The sequence below is a fragment of the Gadus chalcogrammus genome, chromosome 23, assembly GCF_026213295.1.
Source record: "Gadus chalcogrammus isolate NIFS_2021 chromosome 23, NIFS_Gcha_1.0, whole genome shotgun sequence".
Lineage (NCBI taxonomy): Eukaryota > Metazoa > Chordata > Actinopteri > Gadiformes > Gadidae > Gadus > Gadus chalcogrammus.
The window spans coordinates 7,976,667-7,999,063 of NC_079434.1; the positions used below are offsets into that span (position 1 = coordinate 7,976,667).

The 22,397-nt window shown below is 42.4% G+C and overlaps 2 protein-coding genes and 1 long non-coding RNA gene across 3 annotated transcripts; all 3 read right to left on the bottom strand.

The window, feature by feature from the left end:
• Positions 1-2,315: 2,315 nt before the first annotated feature.
• On the bottom strand, positions 2,316-3,591 carry LOC130376840 (uncharacterized). Its single transcript, XR_008894099.1, has 3 exons — positions 3,529-3,591; positions 2,544-2,779; positions 2,316-2,435 (listed from the first exon to the last, which is right to left on the bottom strand). It is a non-coding gene; the product is annotated as an uncharacterized LOC130376840 (long non-coding RNA).
• Positions 3,592-4,398: 807 nt separating this feature from the next.
• LOC130377644 (B-cell receptor CD22-like) lies at positions 4,399-7,830 on the bottom strand. Its single transcript, XM_056584799.1, has 6 exons — positions 7,675-7,830; positions 6,208-6,588; positions 5,785-6,009; positions 5,428-5,637; positions 4,956-5,216; positions 4,399-4,688 (listed from the first exon to the last, which is right to left on the bottom strand). The coding sequence occupies exons 1-6, from the start codon at positions 7,727-7,729 to the stop codon at positions 4,399-4,401; spliced, it is 1,422 nt and encodes a 473-aa protein (XP_056440774.1). The 5' UTR covers positions 7,730-7,830.
• Positions 7,831-18,385: 10,555 nt separating this feature from the next.
• Positions 18,386-20,860, bottom strand: LOC130377645 (B-cell receptor CD22-like). Its single transcript, XM_056584800.1, has 6 exons — positions 20,740-20,860; positions 20,337-20,597; positions 19,796-20,050; positions 19,573-19,675; positions 19,439-19,499; positions 18,386-18,625 (listed from the first exon to the last, which is right to left on the bottom strand). Exons 1-6 carry the CDS (start codon positions 20,858-20,860, stop codon positions 18,386-18,388), a joined length of 1,041 nt encoding a protein of 346 aa, XP_056440775.1.
• Positions 20,861-22,397: the final 1,537 nt, after the last annotated feature.

Consider the following 22,397-nt stretch of genomic DNA (forward strand, 5'->3'; position numbering starts at 1 on the left):
GAAACCACGATTTTGTGGACAGTTTTCAAATAGGGGCACAACATGAAAACATGTGCCATATGTTACAGTATTGTGAAGAAAATGTTTTACTTGCAAATACATTAAATGCCAGGTTTGCACCATATTACTCAGAGGTAAAGAAAAACTCAATCTGTTTTGGAATGAATGCGCTGACCAGCATGTTTTTCCATTGTAGAGGTGTACTGCCTCCCATTGGAGTTCACCTAATGCTCTCATTAGGTTTGTTCTCGACAATGCACTAGCTCTATGTATCTTTGTTTTAATTGGCATCGTTAAAGATATGCTTTAATTTTATTTTTTATTTTCATTTTATAAGATGCTGTGTACATACATCTACTGATGCCTCTGGACACATCATGTGCCTGGAATCATCAGACGTTTCGGGTCTTTTAACATAATACGCCCTCCTCCATGTGATCAATCCAGGGCTGATCAGACTCCAGCTTGTGTTGAGATGGCTAGCTAGCTATCATGGCTCCATGGCTCTCCTCTTTTGAGCCACAGCCATCTTGAGGGCCTCTCTGCCGCATCGCTGGTACTGTGGATGGCTCTCCTCATTCTCTCTCCCCCTCGATGCCCAAACAGCTGAATGCTCTGGCCAGGGAACAGGCTGCAAACCCCTGCATCCAACCTCCTCCGGGAGACACCTTGCTCTCCAAACAGCCTGCTGACTGTCAGAGGGACCAGTCCCGCATCCTTGGATAGCTTCCTCTCAAAGGCTTCTTCCAGGCGGTCTTCCCATGGGATGGTCAGCTCCAGCAGCACTACTTGCTTGCTAGACTCAGACACAAGGACAATGTCTGGTCGCAGGGTGGTGACTGCAATGTGGCCGGCGAAACTTCAGCTGATGCTCAAGATCCACCAACAGCTGCCAGTCTTTTGCAGGGGTTAGGATTCATGCACATGTTCTTCCGGCAAGGGTTTACTGCTCCCCAGCTCTGACAAAGGTGATAGTTTTCTTGGAGGGTCGGAACCGTTTTGCCAACACAAGTCCTTAGCTGATGACTTCAGCGATGGTCTTAAGAACCTGATCATGCCTCCAGCGGTACCGTCCATCTCCAAGTACCCTGGTGCAGCTGCTGAGGATTAGTTCAAGGATTCCTCGCTTAGAACACAACGGGCATGCTGGTGTCTCCCCTAAGCCCCATGTGTGCAGGTTTGTTGGGCTTGGAAGCACATTATATACTGCCTGGATGGGGAATTTAATGCGGTGAGGCTCGGCTTTCCACAGCTCAGCCCAAGTTACTTTCCTATCAACCCCGTTCTCCCATCTTGTCCAAGCTCCCTGTTGCTTCATTCCGTATGTGTTTGTTTTTTTCCTGTATTTTGTTCTGCTTATTTGACTCTCTGTGCGCTGTGTAATTTATGATTTTATGTAAAGATAATGTCATGATTTCTGTTATACTGTGTTTGTTTATCTGTATAGTTTTCAAGGTAAAGTTGGACGAAAAGTCTTCAATAAAACAAGTTGCAAGGAAACCAATTGTGTCTGCCCAGTGCTCCTGGTCATCAGGGAGTCTAGTAAAAGCCACCAGGGTGGCGTGCACTAACAGACATTCTTCATTCTTAATTGGTTCTCACATTTCTTTGTTATTCATTTGTGGAAAGCTATAGACAGAGGCAATTCTGCAAAATAATGTTTAAGTGCAGCCAGGAGATGGCTAAGATGGTAAGCTAACCAAGCCAGGCAGGTATTGTCCCTTAAAGGGGACATATTATACAACCAGGTGTGAGTGTGATTAGCCTTACAAGCCGTTTCGAAAATCTGCCCCATATGACATCACTAGTGGGCGTGTCCACCTAGATCTGTGCTGGATAGAGCAGTCTAACAGCCTACCCAGTGGACTGAAGTAAACGTTGCTCATCTATCCAACACAGATCTAGATGGACACGCCCACTAGTGATGTCATATGGGGCAGATTTTCAAAACGGCTTGTAAGGCTGATCACACTCACACCTGGTGGTATAATATGTTCCCTTTAAGACCTCCCCTCACAGGTGCAGTACATCCTGGTAACCAGCAGATGGTACCGCTAAGACCTCCCCTCACAGGTGCAGTACATCCTGGTAACCAGCAGGTGGTAGCGATGAAGCAGAGCTATATCCTCAAGAGCAAGAGGCCCTGGATAAAATGTGGCCTCGCTGGGGCCATCGCAAGTGGAACAGACACAATCAAGTAAATAAGTCAAATAAATCAGGGCAGGAATGAGCTATCGTGGCAAGTATTCATTCCATGTAATTCATTTCCATAGGACATGCAACCAGCATATTGTCCTGTTAGACTAAATGGATGAGACACTCCACCTAGTACCACTATTTAAATCCTGCTGCCACAACTGTTTCAATATCTGGGGTGTTTTTTGACGGTGCTGTACAACTCTGAAGTTTCTGCCGCCTCTGTCTGGTCACTCTCTCTGAAAAGAAGACAGAACTTCAGTCACCCTGTGAATCAGACCAATTGGGTTGATAAAGTCTGAAAACAAGAGTCTATTTCCTCTTTAGAAATACCAAGAGAAGCTTACCCAGGGACAGCGTTTGGTCTCTTAATGTTGACCACAGAATAAAAGACAGCATCTGCTTGGTCTGATTGGACATTAGGGCCAACCCAACAGCGAGGAACTTCCTGGTTCTCTGAACGAGAGGTATGGATGCTGGCATAGTGATGGTCATCCTGCTCTTCTATTGGTTCTGTCTGTGCTGCAGGAGCCAAGTGATTGGTCAGAGTTGAGACGTTTTCATACAGAGGACCTGGTAGTGGCTATCGGGAGCAAGGACAAAAGAATACATTTAGAAAACAGTTTGCACTTCCTGAAGACAGTCCTGAAGGTCTTGCTTTTCTGGTTCATCTAGAGACCATTGGTGGTGACTAGTGGTCCCATCATGAAGGCTGCTGTAAGCCTCACTCACTTGCTGCAAGCTTTTCACCATCTGTTGAGCTCCTAAAACCATTTTTTATCTCTGAACAACATCTTAATTTAAAAAAAAATAAATAGACGTCAGTGCTTCCCAGATTCCCCAGACTTGCCATTCTGCTCACTGGCAGAAATCTCCCCAGATCTCCCCCTGGATCTCACCCTTTAAACAAACATGACTTTGTAAAGTTGTGACTCTTAAATCCAAGACTGATTGTTCTACTATGTCATTATCTCGTCAATTAATGTATATTTCTGAGCAACACTTTGATGAGTCCAAGACAGCGGACATCAATCTACTACGGATTGATGTGGAAGTGGAGGAACCAGAGACGTCGGAGAACCCGACACAGTCGTTTGAGATTCATAATATGGTCTGGGGATCACTGCCGCGGGGCACCACACGGGTACTGTAATGTACAGTCTCTCGTAGCGATAGGGCTGGGGCAACAGAGATGGACAGTCACTCAGGAAACAACTAGAAGTCTCTTGTGTGGCCACAGGGTCTCGGTGTGGTGTGCTGTGGACTCAGGGTATTTCCATTGTGTGTCTTAGTAAAGGATGGGTTAGTAATAAATGGCTTCCTGCGTCTCACCTCCTCCACAGTATCTGGCCTTCCTCCCTGTCCACATGCTTTACTGGAGGCCCTCTTTCTTCTGTAGAAGAGAACAGAGAGGTGAAGAAGCAACAGGACAAATGAAGGAATGTGAAACGAGGAAGATATCTTACCTCATCCAGAGGAAGACGAAGAGGAGTACGGTGGCCAGTAGGACAGCAATGGTTGTTACAGCTACCATTGCTCGATGAGAAGATGATGATGATGATGATGTCACTGGAACATAGTCAGTTGATTTCAAACACTGATGGCAAAATGCAACATAAATAGGAAAACGTTTAACTGTGGGCCTCTGTGGGACTATTTAAAAGGTGTGTGTTTCTTTTAAATTAGAAATTACCTTGGATTAACAAAAAGGTAGCATTATGAAGTCCGATTGCATTATGGGCTTGGCAGTAATATTTTCCTCCATGCTCAGATGTGATATTAGTGATGGTGTAGTTCTGTCCTGATTCTTTAATTTCTTCATGTTCCTTGAACCAAGTGTAGTTAGCTGCTGGGTTGGCATCACTGCTGCAGTTCAGAGTCACTGAACTGCCCTCCTCTATTTCACCAGAGGGACTCACGGTCACTGAGGGGGTCTTTGGAGCGTCTGTCAGGAACACCAAATAACAATATCCATCCTTAAGTTATGAAACTGCAATAATAATAATAATGGATTGAATTCATATAGTGTTTTTCTACACACTCAAAGACGCTTTACAGTGAAGGGGGACCTCACTAACCACCACCAGTGTGTAGCACCCACTTGGGTATACTAGTATAATAAGTGAGTCAATGTTGTTTACAGGCAAGCAGTAATACATGAATACCAGCTCTACATTTTAAAGACAAGATATAGAAAAGATGTTAACATATTAGTCCGATATTCAACTCACACTGGACATTAATGAATAGCAAGTTAGAGCTCAGTTGTCCGTATTTGTTCTCTGCGTGACAGCGGTACGTTCCTCTGTCTTCAGGGCGGACTGAGGGGAAGGTATGAGGTTGACTTGGTCCCCAGGGCAGAGGTTGGTTGTTCTTGAACCAGGTGTAGTTAGCTGCTGGGTTGGCATCACTGCTGCAGCTCAGAGTCACTGAACTGCCCTCCTCTATTTCACCAGAGGGACTCACGGTCACTGAGGGGGTCCTTGGAGCGTCTGTCAGGAACACCAAATAACAATATCTATCCTTAAGTTATGAAACTGCAATAATAATAATCATGGATTGAATTCATGTAGTGCTTTTCTAGACACTCAAAGACGCTATACAGTGAAGGGGGACCTCACTAACCACCGCCGGTGTGTACAAGTTATAAGTGATTCATAGTTGTTTACAGGAAAGCAGTAATACATTAATACCAGTTCTACATTTTAAAGACAAGATATAGAAAAGGTGTTAACATATTAGTCCGATATTCAACTCACACTGGACATCCATGAATATCGAGTTAGAGCTCAAATGTCCATATTGGTTCCCTGCGTGACAGCGGTACGTTCCTCTGTCTTCAGGGCGGATTGAGGGGAAGGTATGAGGTTGATTTGGTTCCCAGAGCAGAGATTGGTTGTTCTTGAACCAGGTGTACTCAGCTGCTGGGTTGGCATCACTGCTGCAGCTCAGAGTCACTGAACTGCCCTCCTCTATTTCACCAGAGGGACTTGAATTAATATATACGTGTTTAGGCCCATCTAGAGACACATAGAAACATGTAAAATAATATGCACATTTAAATTCATGACAGTATTAACGAAAATGAAGATCCCATTGTGGTGAGGTTTGGGTTCACAATTAATGTTGAAGTTTGGGATTATGTTTTACTCACATTTTACGTTAATAGAGTAAAATATATGTTAATAGAGTAATAAAAACATTTATCCCCTATCTTATTCTGAGTGTCACAGCGATATCGTCCAGAGTCGGAAGATAGGATCCGCCTAAAGATGAGCTGTTGTCCCTGGTTCATGTACCTGGAGGAACCATCTCTATTAACCTTGAACCAGGTGTAGGTAGCTGCTGGGTTGGCATCACTGCTGCAGCTCAGAGTCACTGAACTGCCCTCCTCTATTTCACCAGAGGGACTCACGGTCACTGAGGGGGTCTTTGGAGCATCTGTTAACAGTGAACCTTTAATTAATTACATAAAATGCCAGGGTTTTTGGCCCATTCATAGTAAATATTCATGTAGTTCTTTACCCTAAAAACCTTAAAGGTTGTCTGCATCTGGTATCATGTCAGTGTACTGTGGAGTGGACTTACACACTAAAGGAGAGTGTTGATGTTCATATCCTTCAACAGCACATGAATAGCTGTATCCAGACTGAATGTAGATCCAGTAGTTCATTCCCTGTAGTACATTCTGTCCATTTCTGAACCAGATGTAGCGAGGGTCACCAGCTAGACCACACATGCTGTGACACTCCAGCTTTGCCTTGGTAGGACTGGTAGGGTAAGGAAAGGAGACTTTCACCTGGAGGTCTGGGTCTGAGAACAATTTAAACACAATTATACTCAATAATAAATATTATTGAGTATAATAACACAACACACACACACACACACACACACACACACACACACACACACACACACACACACACACACACACACACACACACACACACACACACACACACACACACACACACACACACACACACACACACACACATCATAGTTTACCTGTTACAGATAACTTCACTCCAGGGTCACCAGTATATTCCCCACCTGGTTGGTTTGTTGTGAACCTAAACTTGTAGACATCAGAGTCACTCTGTCTCAGGTCTCTGATTCTCAGGGTACATGTTCCATGACATCTGGCCCCGGTACAGTTGACCTCTCCACAGCTGGATTCAACACGACCTGTATAGTCTGTATCGTGTTCCAGATCAACTGGCTGATAGTTTGATGCTTTAGTGAACCACTGTGTGGTGACTGTGTCAGGGCGGTACTGTACGTTGTCAGGGTATTCATAAGTGCAGTTGATGTCAACCGTTGCTCCTCTTAAAGCACAGACATTACTAGATGAGTAAGTAACCGTCCATTCATCCTTACCCTGAAGCACTGTGAAAAAACAAACACATCTCATTGAGAATGACCAAGACACAGAGGGTTCACCTGATGAACAGACCAGAAGATACATAAAGAGATGGAGGCTGGTGGGTGGAGATGGAAACTACAGATACATGCTGACCACTGAGCTGTGAGAGGAAAGCTGCAGAACATCATGTGACACTAGAGGAGTAGCCAGGGGGGTATAGAGTTCAATCCACCCCTGGAATGCAAAATGTATTGGACATATTATACTACACTAACTGAATAACATACACTAGCAGTTAATGAATCATGGTAGTGTTTAGTCTCTAAAGGCCCCGGCCCTTAAGTCTATGTGCTGCTGTTTGAGCATTGCGACTACAAGCTTTGAAATTACTTAGATGTGGAGGCAAGGAATATAGAGTAGATGAGGGGAGGAGAGGAGACAAGTTGAGGACAAGGAGTTGAAGTGGGAATGTGGGCAAGGAGACAAGGTAAGGAGAGGAAAAGAGTGGAGACGAGGAAAAGGGAGGAGTAGAGACAAGAAGGAGGAGATGAGAGGAGAATAAGAGAGGAGAGCAGGAGAGAGGAGAGAGGACATGAGATGGCATGCAGTGTCTACCATATATACGTGTCAATCAGAATTTTAACGTTGCAGAAGATTTCATGTCTCAATCATCATTAATAGAATAAATGGGGAAACAACGGTAGCTTTTGACATGTATGTTTTTTCCAAAAGTATGAAAGAAACTAAATAAACCCTTCGATGATGTACACAGTTTATTGTCTAGCAACCAGGAAATACCCAACAGATCTGCAATGAGTATTGTTATCCTAAAACCAATATTATCACTACAAGTGGCTGTATACAACTTGCAGTGAAATGGTATTTTCCAAGTACTAATGAACCATAACTGAAGTATGTAATGTGGACCGTTCTCCGTTATAGTGCTCTGTAAACGAAACACAGCATTCTAGAGGGTGATTCTTTAATGTTCTATTCACTATAATTCTATCTTCAACATGCTGGGGTTTCACCCTCTCCTCGTTCCAGTTGCTTGGTTGTCATGTTATTGAAACAGTTCAACTAAATGTTAACAACATAAATTAACCAACCTGGTACTGACAGAAGGAAAAATAGAAATCCTCTTGCTGCTGATCTTAAATTCATAGTGAGTCCTCTCTTCTCTCACTCTGTTGTTCTGGGGGATTCTTAATCACACTTGCACATAGAAAATACAATGAAAGTAATTGCAAGGAAAAATCTCTGAATTATATTTGTTATCAATAGAGATAAAGGTTAAAAGTTACTGTCGAGGAGGATGCTGGTCTGACATCTAGTCTGTGGATCCAGTTCATGCAGTGTGCTGAACAGAAACCAAAACAGCATTGAAAGACTTCCTCCGGTTGCAACCCTGTCTCGTCAAAATTACGTTCCCAGAGAACTATTCGGCATTCTCAATTACGTTTGTCATAAAACGTATTTTGTCCGCGATTACGTTTTATTGAACGTATTGCAAATACGTTCGTCCTCAGCCTATTTTTTGCCATTCATTAACCTCTAGGATTATGTTTGGTTGAAACGTATCCCAGATAGGTTAAATGTCAACGTATAGCACATTATTGTCATTAAGGCATATCTTCCTTTCAGGGAACGTTTCATTTAACGTATTTTGCCTGAAAAATGTATCTTGGCCGTGAATACGTTTTATTGAACATATCGCAAATACGTTCGTTGTCAGCCTATTGTTTTGCCATTTATTAACCTCTAGGATTAGTATCCCAGATAGGTTAAATGTCAACGTATAGCACATTATTGTCATTAAGGCATATCTCCCTTTCAGGGAACGTTTCATTTAACGTATTTTGTCTGAAAAACGTATCTTGGCTGTGGATACGTGTTATTGAACATATCGCAAATACGTTCGTTGTCAACCTATTTTTTGCCATTCATTTACCTCTAGGATTATGTTTGGTTGAAACGTATTCCAAATATGTTAAATGTCAACGTATAGCACATTATTGTCATTAAGGCATATTTCCCTTTCGGGAAACGTTTCATTTAACGTTATTTTGTCCCTGATTACGTCTTATTGAACATATTGCAAATAGGTTCGTTCTCAACATTTTTGTTGTTATTTATTTAAGCTACCTCTTGGATGACAGGCTACATTTAATTGAAACGTATCCTTAATAGGCTACGTTAAATTTCGATAACACATTATTGTCAGCATGTAGGCATAGGTCTACCTCTCGGGGAAGCGTACGTTTGATTGTAATGTTAATAGTCCAACGTTATATCAACATGTCACAAGAGGAGAAATTAGCTGCTGACGGGGTAACTGTAGGAGCGGGGGTTGCTTTGTTGATTTCTTTATCTAGGGCTATAGCTGTGGTCAAAGCGGGAAGTGTGCGTTGTCTGGGCGGCTGCCTGAACTGAGCTGCAGGAAATTATGTTCACACGTTTCTTCATTCATTCATGAAGGCTATACCGGTGAACGGTGACGTCAGACTCACGCCCACCTACAAACCAATCAATGTCCACTATCAGCCTGTCCTCTCGGAAAATACGACCACGTAGGTGGTTTGTTCCGCCACAGATTACGATCCATTGGAATTTATCCAAAACGAGCGAACGAGGCCCTCTACATGTGCGGGGAACCCTTTCTCATCAAAATTACGTTCCCAGAGAACTATTCGGCATTCTCAATTACATTTGTCTAAAAAACGTTTTTTGTCCGTGATTACGTTTTATTGAACATATTGTAATGACCTCGCCGGTGACATAACGATGTCGAGTCATTAGTAATTGAAGGAACTTTTAATGGATCAAAACCAGGTCACTGAAACCCGTAACCAACGGCAGAAATCCCACCCAAAACAAACCCCGGTTACCCCGGCAACCCCCAACACGGTCTCACTCACGTGCAGGCCCCCACCCTCGTGTTCTTCCAAGGCCCTCCCCCAGCTGACCTAATGATTCGCCCTCACACTGATTGACAAGAAGAACATTACAATACATGCACACAGAACAACTGGCATAACGGACAACGAAATACAATGCAACATAACACACAAACAATTTAAATGTCCCAGGGTCGCTACAATATCGTAAATACGAATTCGTTCTCAGCCTATTTTTGCCATTTATTTACCGTGTTACTATGGCAGAATAAAGAATAAATTCATGCATTATCATTCAACTTGAACATGTGTTTTTACAGTATAGAGTGGTGGAGAGGGATGACGTATGTTGGCAAACCCGGAAGTGAGCGTCGCCCTCGGTTCCCTTGACAAAAAGCCAACGGGTTTTCCATTGGATTTTGGATTATTGCAGAAAAATCCTCAACTCCTCAAAAATGGAAAATAAATAAATCAATAAAAATAACCGTGCTCCAAAGAACGAAGTGTAAACCAATGCATTCTGAATGGGAGTGTTTCTCCGATTTTTCCATGCTACACAACGAAATGTAAACCCATGCAAATAAAGACTTCATGGTCATAATAATAATTTAAATATCATTAATGTACTACTGAGTGTGTAGGGAGGTATTCTATTTTTTTCAACGGGGCTGAATCCAGTCACTTGACCGTCATGGTTGCTATGGTGGTTGCTATCGACCGCCCCCTCTAATAACTCTAAAAACCACGCGGCAAAGGAGCTGCCGTCAATTGGGTTGTTTTTGTCGTAAACTAGGGTCCGATGGTTGAAAAATAGACAGTTATTCCAAGGTATCCTTAAAAGGCAGCTTGGATGTGTTTATTTTCTGCAGTTTAGACTTCTTCTATAACTTTTTTTTAAAGCAAAACACCAAGCTCATTGATTTAACGAGGGAGGGTTATTTGAAACAATTTATTCAATAAATATTTGTGAGAGGTCATTCCTTCTCCTGATTTTACTTCCTATTTATGTCTAGGGTAAACCCCTACTGTCCACAAGCATCCCCCCCCTCCCCATATGGATTTGGAGAATTGTTGCCACGTCCCAGTGGTGGAGGTATATATATGAAAGAGGGCATTCAATTATAGCCTACTACAATGATCAATTAGGAGGCCGAAGCCCTAAAGGAAGTGATGCAATAGGTGACTGAGTCGACAACATTTAAGTAAGCTGTATAGCGTCTCTTATATATCAAAGGGGGTCTCAAAGGACGCATACGCTTCAACCTGTGGCTCCAGCACTACAGGAAATGACTCAGCAAGTGCTCCATCTCGTTGCAACTCACCCAGCGGCTCGCTTGCAAGATTTTGGCCTGAAGTTCTTCCCAGACCTACACCCTAGCCATCCAACATGCATATCTGAGAATCAGGCCTCTCTTTAATAATGACAAAAAGTTATGAGAGAAACACACATTAACTTTTTGTTATCTCATAAGCGGCGTGGTGCCGGCTCCTTTTGACCTTTTGACGTGAACGACATATCCGAGATTTGGAGTTCTAGCCCTTAGAGAAAAAAAGTTTTCCCAAATGGAGTGTCATTTGGACAAAGCCCCTCAGAAGTGTAGCCTGCAAGACCTAATGGTTCAGAATGTGGTGGAAAAACAGTTTTTGAGATAGGAAGGTCCTACCGCCCTGAAATTGTAATACCTTATTCTAGGGCCTGACTGGGACCTCCACACCGAAACTTGGCCCGGTCGGACCCCGAGGGCAGGAAGGGGGGGCCTGCCCTCGGGGTCTGACCGGGCCAAGTTTCGGGCAGGAAGGGCCCCCCCTTCCTGCCCTCGGGGTCCGACCGGGCCAAGTTTCGGTGCGGAAGTCCCAGTTAGGCCCTAGAATAAGGTATTAAAATTTCAGGGCGGTAGGACCTTCCTATCTCAAAAACTGTTTTTCCACCACATTCTGAACCATTAGGTCTTGCAGGCTACACTTCTGAGGGGCTTTGTCCAAATGACACTCCATTTGGGAAAACTTTTTTTCGGATATGTTGTTCACGGGGCCCGGGGAAATGTGTGTAAACATTTTAGCATCCCTAGCTATCTCGAAAAGGCTGGAAAAGGGGCGTGACCTCCAACAGTACAGTCAATGTACATAAGACAGAGGTTAGTTTCTAGGCCCCATTTTTTGCGGGATGGAGGTGTACATTTGTGGCTTAATGTGTGTAGACAGCGCTGGCCTGTGGCCACCTCTTTGAAGTCTGGGGTCAAAAGGTCAAAAGGAGCCGGCACCACGCCGCTTATGAGATAACAAAAAGTGAATCTGTATTTCTCTCATTACATTTTGTCATTATTGAAGAGAGGCCTGATTCTCAGATATGCATATTGGACTGTTAGGGTATAGGTCTGGGAAGAACTTCAGGCCAAAATCTTGCAAGCGAGCCGCTGGGTGCAGGTGCAACGAGATGGAGCACTTGCTGAGCCTGGACCTTCATAATCATCGCTCTGTGAATGTAAAGGATGTTTGGTCGGATGTTACGACGAAGAATCATAATGTGAATGGGAATATTCTATAAATCTCTTGATATCATCTTTCGTCTCAACACTTCTGCTGCAGCCACTTAAAGTCTCACTCCGAGAACCTTAAAATATGAATCAATCCATTAGAAGTATGAAAATATCTTCCCGGTGATGCAACAGAGCAAACAAGGTGTCCTTTGACATCTACGTTTCGAGACGATTGCAACAGTGCCACACATGATCATATTTGAATATGTTTCGGGGTAGTAATTAGCTGTCGATTTTGGAGGCCTTTATCAATAATGACCAGCTATAGATTTGCTTCCCGATGGAGATTTTTGACAAATTACATGTTAATTAGCATCTACACGTTAAGCTGAGTCCAATGAGATTAAGCTCGGCCTCTTGCTACACCGAGATCATGTCCTACACCTAGGTGTACCATGTAAAATACATGTTACCATTAGCTAGAGTGTCGTTCTTGGTGTCATTGGACTCAGCTCAACGTGTAGATGCTAAATAACATGTCATTTGTGACTAATCTTTATCGGGAAGCAAATCAATAGCTGCTCAGTATTGATTAAGGACTCCAATTTCGACAGCTAATTACTACCATTAAACATGTTCGAATATGCTCATGTGTGGCACCGTTGCAATCGCCTGGAAGCGTAGATGTTGAAGGACACCTTGTTCGTCCTCTTACGTCACCGTGAAGATATTTACATGCTTCTGATTGACTAATGAATTGATTCAGCTATTCCCCCAGAAGTCTGGGGTCAAAAGGTCACGCCGGGGTGGATCCAGATCTCGGGCAACAGCGCAGGGTTGCCAGGTCCTGCAAAAAACGTGCCCCCCACATACCGTTCAAAATCCACCCAAAATGTCCTAGAAGCATCCCAAATAAAAAATGATATTATTGGCCATTTTGGCCAACGTTTTGAAAGTAATACTATTTGAGGGAATATTTTTTTGTTGTTGTTTTAGCAGCGAAACGCACCGTGTGCGTGTGTGCGTGTGTGTGTGTGTGTGTGTGTGTCTGTGTCTGTGTGTCTGTGCGTGCGTGTGTGTGCTTGTGTGTGCTTGTGTGTGTGTGTGTGGGGGCGAATCATTAGGTCAGCTGGGGGAGGGCCTTGGAAGAACACGAGGGTGGGGGCCTGCACGTGAGTGAGACCGTGTTGGGGGTTGCCGGGGTAACCGGGGTTTGTTTTGGGTGGGATTTCTGCCGTTGGTTACGGGTTTCAGTGACCTGGTTTTGATCCATTAAAAGTTCCTTCAATTACTAATGACTCGACATCGTTATGTCACCGGCGAGGTCATTACAATATGTTCAATAAAACGTAATCACGGACAAAAAACGTTTTTTAGACAAATGTAATTGAGAATGCCGAATAGTTCTCTGGGAACGTAATTTTGATGAGAAAGGGTTCCCCGCACATGTAGAGGGCCTCGTTCGCTCGTTTTGGATAAATTCCAATGGATCGTAATCTGTGGCGGAACAAACCACCTACGTGGTCGTATTTTCCGAGAGGACAGGCTGATAGTGGACATTGATTGGTTTGTAGGTGGGCGTGAGTCTGACGTCACCGTTCACCGGTATAGCCTTCATGAATGAATGAAGAAACGTGTGAACATAATTTCCTGCAGCTCAGTTCAGGCAGCCGCCCAGACAACGCACACTTCCCGCTTTGACCACAGCTATAGCCCTAGATAAAGAAATCAACAAAGCAACCCCCGCTCCTACAGTTACCCCGTCAGCAGCTAATTTCTCCTCTTGTGACATGTTGATATAACGTTGGACTATTAACATTACAATCAAACGTACGCTTCCCCGAGAGGTAGACCTATGCCTACATGCTGACAATAATGTGTTATCGAAATTTAACGTAGCCTATTAAGGATACGTTTCAATTAAATGTAGCCTGTCATCCAAGAGGTAGCTTAAATAAATAACAACAAAAATGTTGAGAACGAACCTATTTGCAATATGTTCAATAAGACGTAATCAGGGACAAAATAACGTTAAATGAAACGTTTCCCGAAAGGGAAATATGCCTTAATGACAATAATGTGCTATACGTTGACATTTAACATATTTGGAATACGTTTCAACCAAACATAATCCTAGAGGTAAATGAATGGCAAAAAATAGGTTGACAACGAACGTATTTGCGATATGTTCAATAACACGTATCCACAGCCAAGATACGTTTTTCAGACAAAATACGTTAAATGAAACGTTCCCTGAAAGGGAGATATGCCTTAATGACAATAATGTGCTATACGTTGACATTTAACCTATCTGGGATACTAATCCTAGAGGTTAATAAATGGCAAAACAATAGGCTGACAACGAACGTATTTGCGATATGTTCAATAAAACGTATTCACGGCCAAGATACATTTTTCAGGCAAAATACGTTAAATGAAACGTTCCCTGAAAGGAAGATATGCCTTAATGACAATAATGTGCTATACGTTGACATTTAACCTATCTGGGATACGTTTCAACCAAACATAATCCTAGAGGTTAATGAATGGCAAAAAATAGGCTGAGGACGAACGTATTTGCAATACGTTCAATAAAACGTAATCGCGGACAAAATACGTTTTATGACAAACGTAATTGAGAATGCCGAATAGTTCTCTGGGAACGTAATTTTGACGAGACAGGGTTGCCGCTTAACACCTTAACACCCTAACACCTTCCCATCGCCTCATCCTGTTTACTGGCAGAAGCCTCATCAGATTCCAAGTTCTTCCTCAAGATGTCACAGTAGTTCTCACACTAGATTTCACCCTAGACCTCAGCCTAGAACTCACCCTAGATCTCACACTAGATCTCACCCTTATAGCAAACATCCCTTTGCAAGTCGTGACTCTTAAATCCTAGACTATAATAATGAATTCCACAGATGACCTGACCATGTTGCTGATGAACCATGGCAATGTGGCACAGCAAGTAACCAGGAGCTGTTCTATTAATAAAATCAAACATATGGTTTTGCTGTAGCTGGTTCACATGATGTCCCTGGAGGAGACTGGCAACTGCCCTATCATAACATTGACATGAATCAAATACGAAACAGGGCAAAGGATTTATCCCAGGGGGATCCCACAAGTCAACTCTTTGGCCATTGATACGTTTTCTCTAACCTGGCCCACCATTATCTATTGGTCAAATACCCTTTAAACCTCTCTATTGATGTGTCCCTTTGCCCTGAACATTTTAAGTTAAAGTTGTGATGTGTACTGTATGAAAAGCCTTGAGTTTATGAACAGGACCATTCCAGTGTGATGGTCACTAATGCTTTCCATCTTTATATCATAATAAACAAGGTAAGTGAGGCAAGTGTCATGTGTCTTCTTGAACCAGACTGTAGAAAGATATTCTTGGGATCCTGTTCTGGCTTGCTGTCATGTTCAAAAATTGTCAATAAGTTGTTAACCCAAACTGGTTGACCAATGCAAGGGTAACTACCAGAGAGCTTGTTGGAGTTTTCACATGTGTTTAAAAATCGCCAAGTAAGATACACTTTCCTGGCCTGTAAAAACATTATGGCAACATCAGATTGTGTTTGGGAAATCAATAGCACACTCGTACTAAAAGGGAGGTTGTTCTAAGCAGTCAATCATATGTTTTGAAAGTTCTAAATCTAGAATCTAGGTTCTGCTTCAGATTTTTCTTTATGAAAATATAGACACGTAATAAAAGGCTTCCTGTGTCTCACCTCCACCACGGTTTCTGGCCTTCCTCCCTGTCACCATGCTTTGCTGGAGGAACTCGTTCTTCTGGAGAAGAAAAAGGAGGGATGAAGAAGCAACAGGAGAAGTGAAGGAATGGAAAACAAGAAAGAGAGAATATCTCACCTCATCCAGAGGAAGACGAGGAGGAGTACGGTGGCCAGTAGGACAACGATTATTCTTACAGCTACTGTTGTTGTCAAAGGTTACAAGAGAGTGGAGACGAGGAGGAGCAGAGGTAAGGAGACAAATAGAGGAGAGCAGAAAAGGAAACGAGAGGAGGCCAGAAGAGGGCGAGGAGAGCAGGAGAGAGGAAGGAGAGAGGTAGGAAGTGACTACCATATTACTAAATAAGAATTCCAACACAGCAGCGAAAGATTGATGTGTCATGTCTAAATCATAATTTTCTGAATAAATAGACGATTCGATTTTAACCTCTATTTTTCTCAAAAAGTCTTAAAGTGGCTTAATTAACTCTCCGATGATGTCAATAGTGTAGATTTTCCTGGCAAACAGGAAATGCCCAACATAGCCCAATGCAAACATATATTCTTTCAAATAGGGTACTTTGATCCAAAACAAATACAGAGTCAGACTACAAGAGGCTCTATAAAACTTACAGTGAAGGGAGATTTTCAATGACTATGAACCATAACTGAAAAATATAAAGTTGACCGTTCCCTAATGTAGTGGTCTGTTTAACAAAACAGTTTTCTAGAGGGTGATTCTTTAGGGTTATTTTTTATTAAATATTATTCGATCTTCAACATGCTGAGGTTTCACCCTGTCCTCGTTCCAGTTGCTTGGTTGACATGTTATTGAAAATAAATGTTCACAATGTAAATGAACCAACCTGGTACAGACAGAAGAAAAGCTAGAAATCCTCTTGTTGCTAATCTTGAATTCATACTGAGTCCTTTCCTCTCTCACTCTGTGGTTCTTGGAGTTATTTAAACACACTTGCAAGTAAATAATACCAGTACAAGTTCATGCAAGGAGAAATACATCTTTTTTTAAATATACAACAGTGTTTTTTTAAGTCATTTTCATTACTATATATCCCTCTATGAATTACATTTGTAAAGCATTTGAATAAAGGTTAAGAAAATACAACCTCTTACAGTAGAAGTTGAAGCTGGTCTGTGGTTCCAGTTCATCATGCACTTTTGTTAATTTGACCAAAAGAAAAGAAAAAAGACTTCATCTTAATGCAGCAGAGTTAACCTGAAACCTGGTTACTGCCTGGAACGTATGATCACCTTTTAGACCACAATGAATGGTACCTAGTTCCATCATATTTTATCTTTTGCTATGTTGTGTTCTCCGGATAAGTTTTCTTTGTAAACAATAGTTTTCATATACATTATTTCCATCATCTGACATTCATAAAGTAAAGCAACCCTTTATCAAAACCGAAAATACGGAAGATCCAACTAAACTAAATCCGTCGGCTTTCCTCTCACCAGAAGCTGGATGACCATCAACACCCACATACCAGGACTAGGTCCATACTTTACCACATAAATGCAATTACTCTTGGAGGAGTCGGATTAATAAGGGTTTCTTTACTGTGACAAACTGGAAAGATACTGAAAGGATGACCCTAGATTGACCACAACTCCAGAGAGAAGAACACTCATGTGTTCACTAGTGAAATTATGATAAATCAGAACTCTAGATAAAATAATGTGTTCACTAGGAATTACAGACGGTTCCTTGGAGACATCATGTAATGGTTCCTAACAAATCCCTTTAAATGTGTTGTCTCTACAAAACAACCCATTGCAAAGTAAAATGAAAAATTAGATCTCCTTTCTATCACATTAACATGATCTATTTGGGCTTACTCAAGGCCAAAGAGAGATTTGGTTAACTTTCATCCATCTCAATTGTCACTCCTGAGAAATATGCATAGTTCGGTCTCGCAATGATCTTAGTGAGTTCTCTACATTTTATTTCAGGTATTTCATGCCTAAGGTCTCTCAAATTTGTGTCAATACAATACCAATATTGCTGGATGCATTTCCCCAATTATACAAATCAAATGTGATGTACGTTTTATATGATTATCAACTATGAACAACTTACAGAATCTTTAGTTAATTTCACACAGAATTCATGCAACTTAATGTACCACATGGATCACCATCACCTGCCTAAAACCTCTAAAGTATTTTGGAAATGAGCTGCAACAAAAAGGCCAGGCAGAGATGTCATGTTAAAGAAAACAACTTTGCCCAATACATTCTCAAGGGCAACCACGATTTTGTGGATAACAGAGTTTTCAAATATGGCACATGAAAACATGTGACATATGTTACAGTATTGTGAAGAAAAAAATTCACTTGCAAATACATTAAATGCCAGGTTTGTACCATATTACTCAGAGGTTAAGAAAAATTAATTCCAAGTAATTCATTTCCATAGGACATGCAGCCAGCGTATTGTCCTGTTAAACTAAATGGATGAGACACTCTACCTAGTACCACTATTTAAATCCTGCTGCCACAACTCTTTCAATATCTGGGGTGCGTTTTGACGGTGCTGTACAACGCTGAGGTTTCTGCCGCCTCTGTTTGGTCACTCTCTCTGAAAAGAAGACAGAACTTCAGTCACCCTGTGAAACAGACCAAATGGGTTGATAAAGTCTGAAAACAAGAGTCTAATTCCTCTTTAGAAATACCAAGAGAAGCTTACCCAGGGACAGTGTTTAGTCTCTTAATGTTGACCACAGAGTAAAAGACAGCATCTGCTTGGTCTGATTGGACATTAGAGCCAACCCAACAGCGAGGGACTTCCTGGTTCTCTGAACGAGAGGTATGGATGCTGGCATAGTGATGGTCATCCTGCTCTTCAATTGGTTCTGTCTGTGCTGCAGGAGCCAAGTGATTGGTCAGAGTTGAGACGTTTTCATACACAGGACCTGGTAGTAGCTATCGGGAGTAAGGACAGAAGAATACATTTAGAAAACAGTTTATACTTCCTGAAGACAGTCCTGAAGGTCTTGCTTTTCTGGTTCATCTAGAGACCATTGGTGGTGACTAGTGGTCCCATCATAAAGTCTGCTGTAAGCCTCACTCACTTACTGCAAGCTTTTCGCCATCTGTTGAGCTCCTAAAACCATTTTTATCTCTGAACAACATCTTAATTTAAAAACGTCAGTGCTTCAATTCACCAATCTTCCCATTCTGCTCACTGGCAGAAAACTCCCCAGATCTCACCCTGGATCTCACCCTTTAAGCAAACATGACTTTGTAAAGTTGTGACTCTTAAATCCGAGACTGATTGTTCTGCTATGTCATGTCCTCGTCAATGAATGTACATTTCTGAGCAACACTCTGATGAGTCCAAGACAGCAGGCAGCAGGCAGCGGGGCTCCGGCGGGAAACAATCACAGGCAACAATCACGGAAAACAATCCCTTTCTCCTCCATATGGCGGTTCATTCTACCACGGATTGATGTGGAAGTGGAAGAACCAGAGACGTCTGAGAACCCGACGCAGTCGTTTGAGATTCATAATATGGTCTGGGGATCACTGCCGCGGGGCACCACACGGGTACTGTAATGTAAAGTCTCTCTCAAGCGATAGGGCTGGGGCAACAGAGATGGACAGTTACTCAGGAAACAACTAGAAGTCTCTTGTGTGGCCACAGGGTCTCGGTGTGGTGTGCTGTGGACTCAGGGTATTTCCACTGTGTGTCTTAGTAAAGGATGGGTTAGTAATAAATGGCTTCCTGTGTCTCACCTCCTCCACAGTATCTGGCCTTCCTCCCTGTCCACATGCTTTACTGGAGGCCCTCTTTCTTCTAGAGAAGAGAACAGAGAGGTGAAGCAGCAACAGGACAAATGAAGGAATGTGAAACGAGAAAGATATCTTACCTCATCCAGAGGAAGACGAGGAGGAGTACGGTGGCCAGTAGGACAGCAATGGTTGTTACAGCTACCATTGCTCGATGAGATGATGATGATGATGATGATGTCACTGGAACATAGTCAGTTGATTTCAAACACCGGTGGCAAAATGCAACATAAATAGGAAAACGTTTAACTGTGGGCCTCAGACTATTTAAAAGGTGTGTGTTTCTTTTAAATTAGAAATTACCTTGGATTAACAAAAAGGTAGCATTATGAAGTCCGATTGCATTATGGGCTTGGCAGTAATAGTTTCCTCCATGCTCAGATGTGATATTATTGATGGTGTAGTTCTGTCCTGATTCTCTCACTGAGTCTTCATGTTCCTTGAACCAGGTGTACTCGGCTGCTGGGTTGGCATCACTGCTGCAGCTCAGAGTCACTGAACTGCCCTCCTCTATTTCACCAGAGGGACTCACGGTCACTGAGGGGGTCTTTGGAGCGTCTGTCAAGAACACACAATAACAATATCCATCCTTAAGTTATGAATCTGCAATAACAATAATAATGGATTGAATTTATATAGTGCTTTTCTAGACACTGAAAGACGCTTTACAGGGAAGGGGGACCTCACTAACCACCGCCAGTGTGTAGCACCCACTTGGGTATACTAGTATAATAAGTGAGTCAATGTTGTTTACAGGCAAGCAGTAATACATGAATACCAGATCTACATTTTAAAGACAAGATATAGAAAAGATGTTAACATATTAGTCCAATATTCAACTCACACTGGACATCCATGAATATTGAGTTAGAGCTCAGTTGTCCATATTTGTTCTCTGCCTGACAGCGGTACGTTCCTCTGTCTTCAGGGCGGACTGAGGGGAAGGTATGAGGTTGACTTGGTTCCCAGTGCAGAGGTTGGTTGTTCTTGAACCAGGTGTACTCAGCTGCTGGGTTGGCATCACTGCTGCAGCTCAGAGTCACTGAACTGCCCTCCTCTATTTCACCAGAGGGACTTGGATTAATATATACGAGTTTAGGCCCATCTGAAGAAACAAAGGAACATGTAAAAACAGCATTTATATTAATGACATTATTATTGATCATCAAAATCACAATGTGGCAAAGTTTTGGTTAATAATTAATGCTAACACAGTTAAGCTCATTTTGTACTATGCTTTTACTCACATTTGACATCAATAGGGTGGTAGGCATATTCTTTCCCTAGCTCATTCTTAGTGACACAGCGATACTGTCCAGAGTCTGAAGACAGGATGTTGCTAAAGACAAGCTGTGGTCCCTGGTTCATCTTTCTGGAGGAACCATCTCTATTAACCTTGAACCAGGTGTACTCAGCTCCTGGGTTAGCATCACTGCTGCAGCTCAGAGTCACTGAACTGCCCTCCTCTATTTCACCAGAGGGACTCACGGTCACTGAGGGGGTCTTTGGAGTATCTGTTAATATTTCATTTAATTAATTATACAAAATAACTGTAAATCGACATTAAGTTCTTTAGCAATAGCCTCAAAGGTTTGTTACATCTGGTATCATGTCACAGTACATGAGTTGTGATGCAGTGTGGACTTACAGAGTAGAGGAGAGCGGAGATCGTATCCTTTAACAGCACATGAGAAGCTATCTCCAGGCTGAGGTTTGACCGAGTAGATCAATCCCTGTTTTATATTCTGTCCATTCCTGAACCAGATGTAGGGAGGGTCACCAGCTAGTCCACACATACTGCGACACTCCAGCTTTGCCCTGGTAGGATTGGTAGGATAAGGAAAGGACACCTTCACCTGGAGGTCTGGGAATGAGAACCAATGACAGAAATGAATAAGTAATTTTGTGTTTTGTGTGTTTACAATGCAAACTACTTTTCTACAACAAACCAACCCACCCACCCAGCCTTCCACACACACACACACACACACACACACACACACACACACACACACACACACACACACACACACACACACACACACACACACACACACACACACACACACACACACACACACACACACACACACAAACAAACACACACACACACACAGACACACACCGACACACAAACACACTAGACTCATCATAGTTTACCTGTTACAGATAACGTCACTCCAGGGTCACCAGTATATTTCCCACCTGGTTGGTTTGTTGTGAATCTAAACTTGTAGACAGCAGAGTCACTCTGTCTCAGGTCTTTGATTCTCAGGGTACATGTTCCATGACATCTGGACCTGGTACAGCTGACCTCTTCACAGCTGTATACAGCACGACCTGTATAGTCTGCATTGTGCTTCAGATCAACTGGCTGATACTTGTCTCCTTTAGTAAACCACAGTGTATTGACTGTGTTAGGGCGGTACTGTACGTTGTCAGGGTATTCATAAGTAAAACTTATGTCAACTTTTGTTCCTCTTAAAGCACAGACATAACTAGATGAGTAAGTAACTGTCTGGTCCCCCTTACCCTGAAGCCCTGTAAAAAAACAACAACACATGGACAAGACACAGAGGTTCACCTGATGAACAGACCAGAAGATACATAAGGAGATGGAGGCTGGTGGGTGGAGATGGAAACTACAGATACATGCTGACCACTAATCTGTGAAAGGAATATTCCACAACATCATGTGACACTAGTGGAGTACCCATGGGGGGAGTTTTTCAACCCCCCCTGAAAGACAGAAATACAAAAATAAAACAATTGTAAAGGCATCTGTTAAAAGTTACATTTCATTAATTTTATAAAATACAGAGATTTTCAGTGCATCTACCAATAAAGTTAGGAATATGTACAATGTCCCTCAAATAGCTCAGGAACGGTTCATCTGATCTACTTC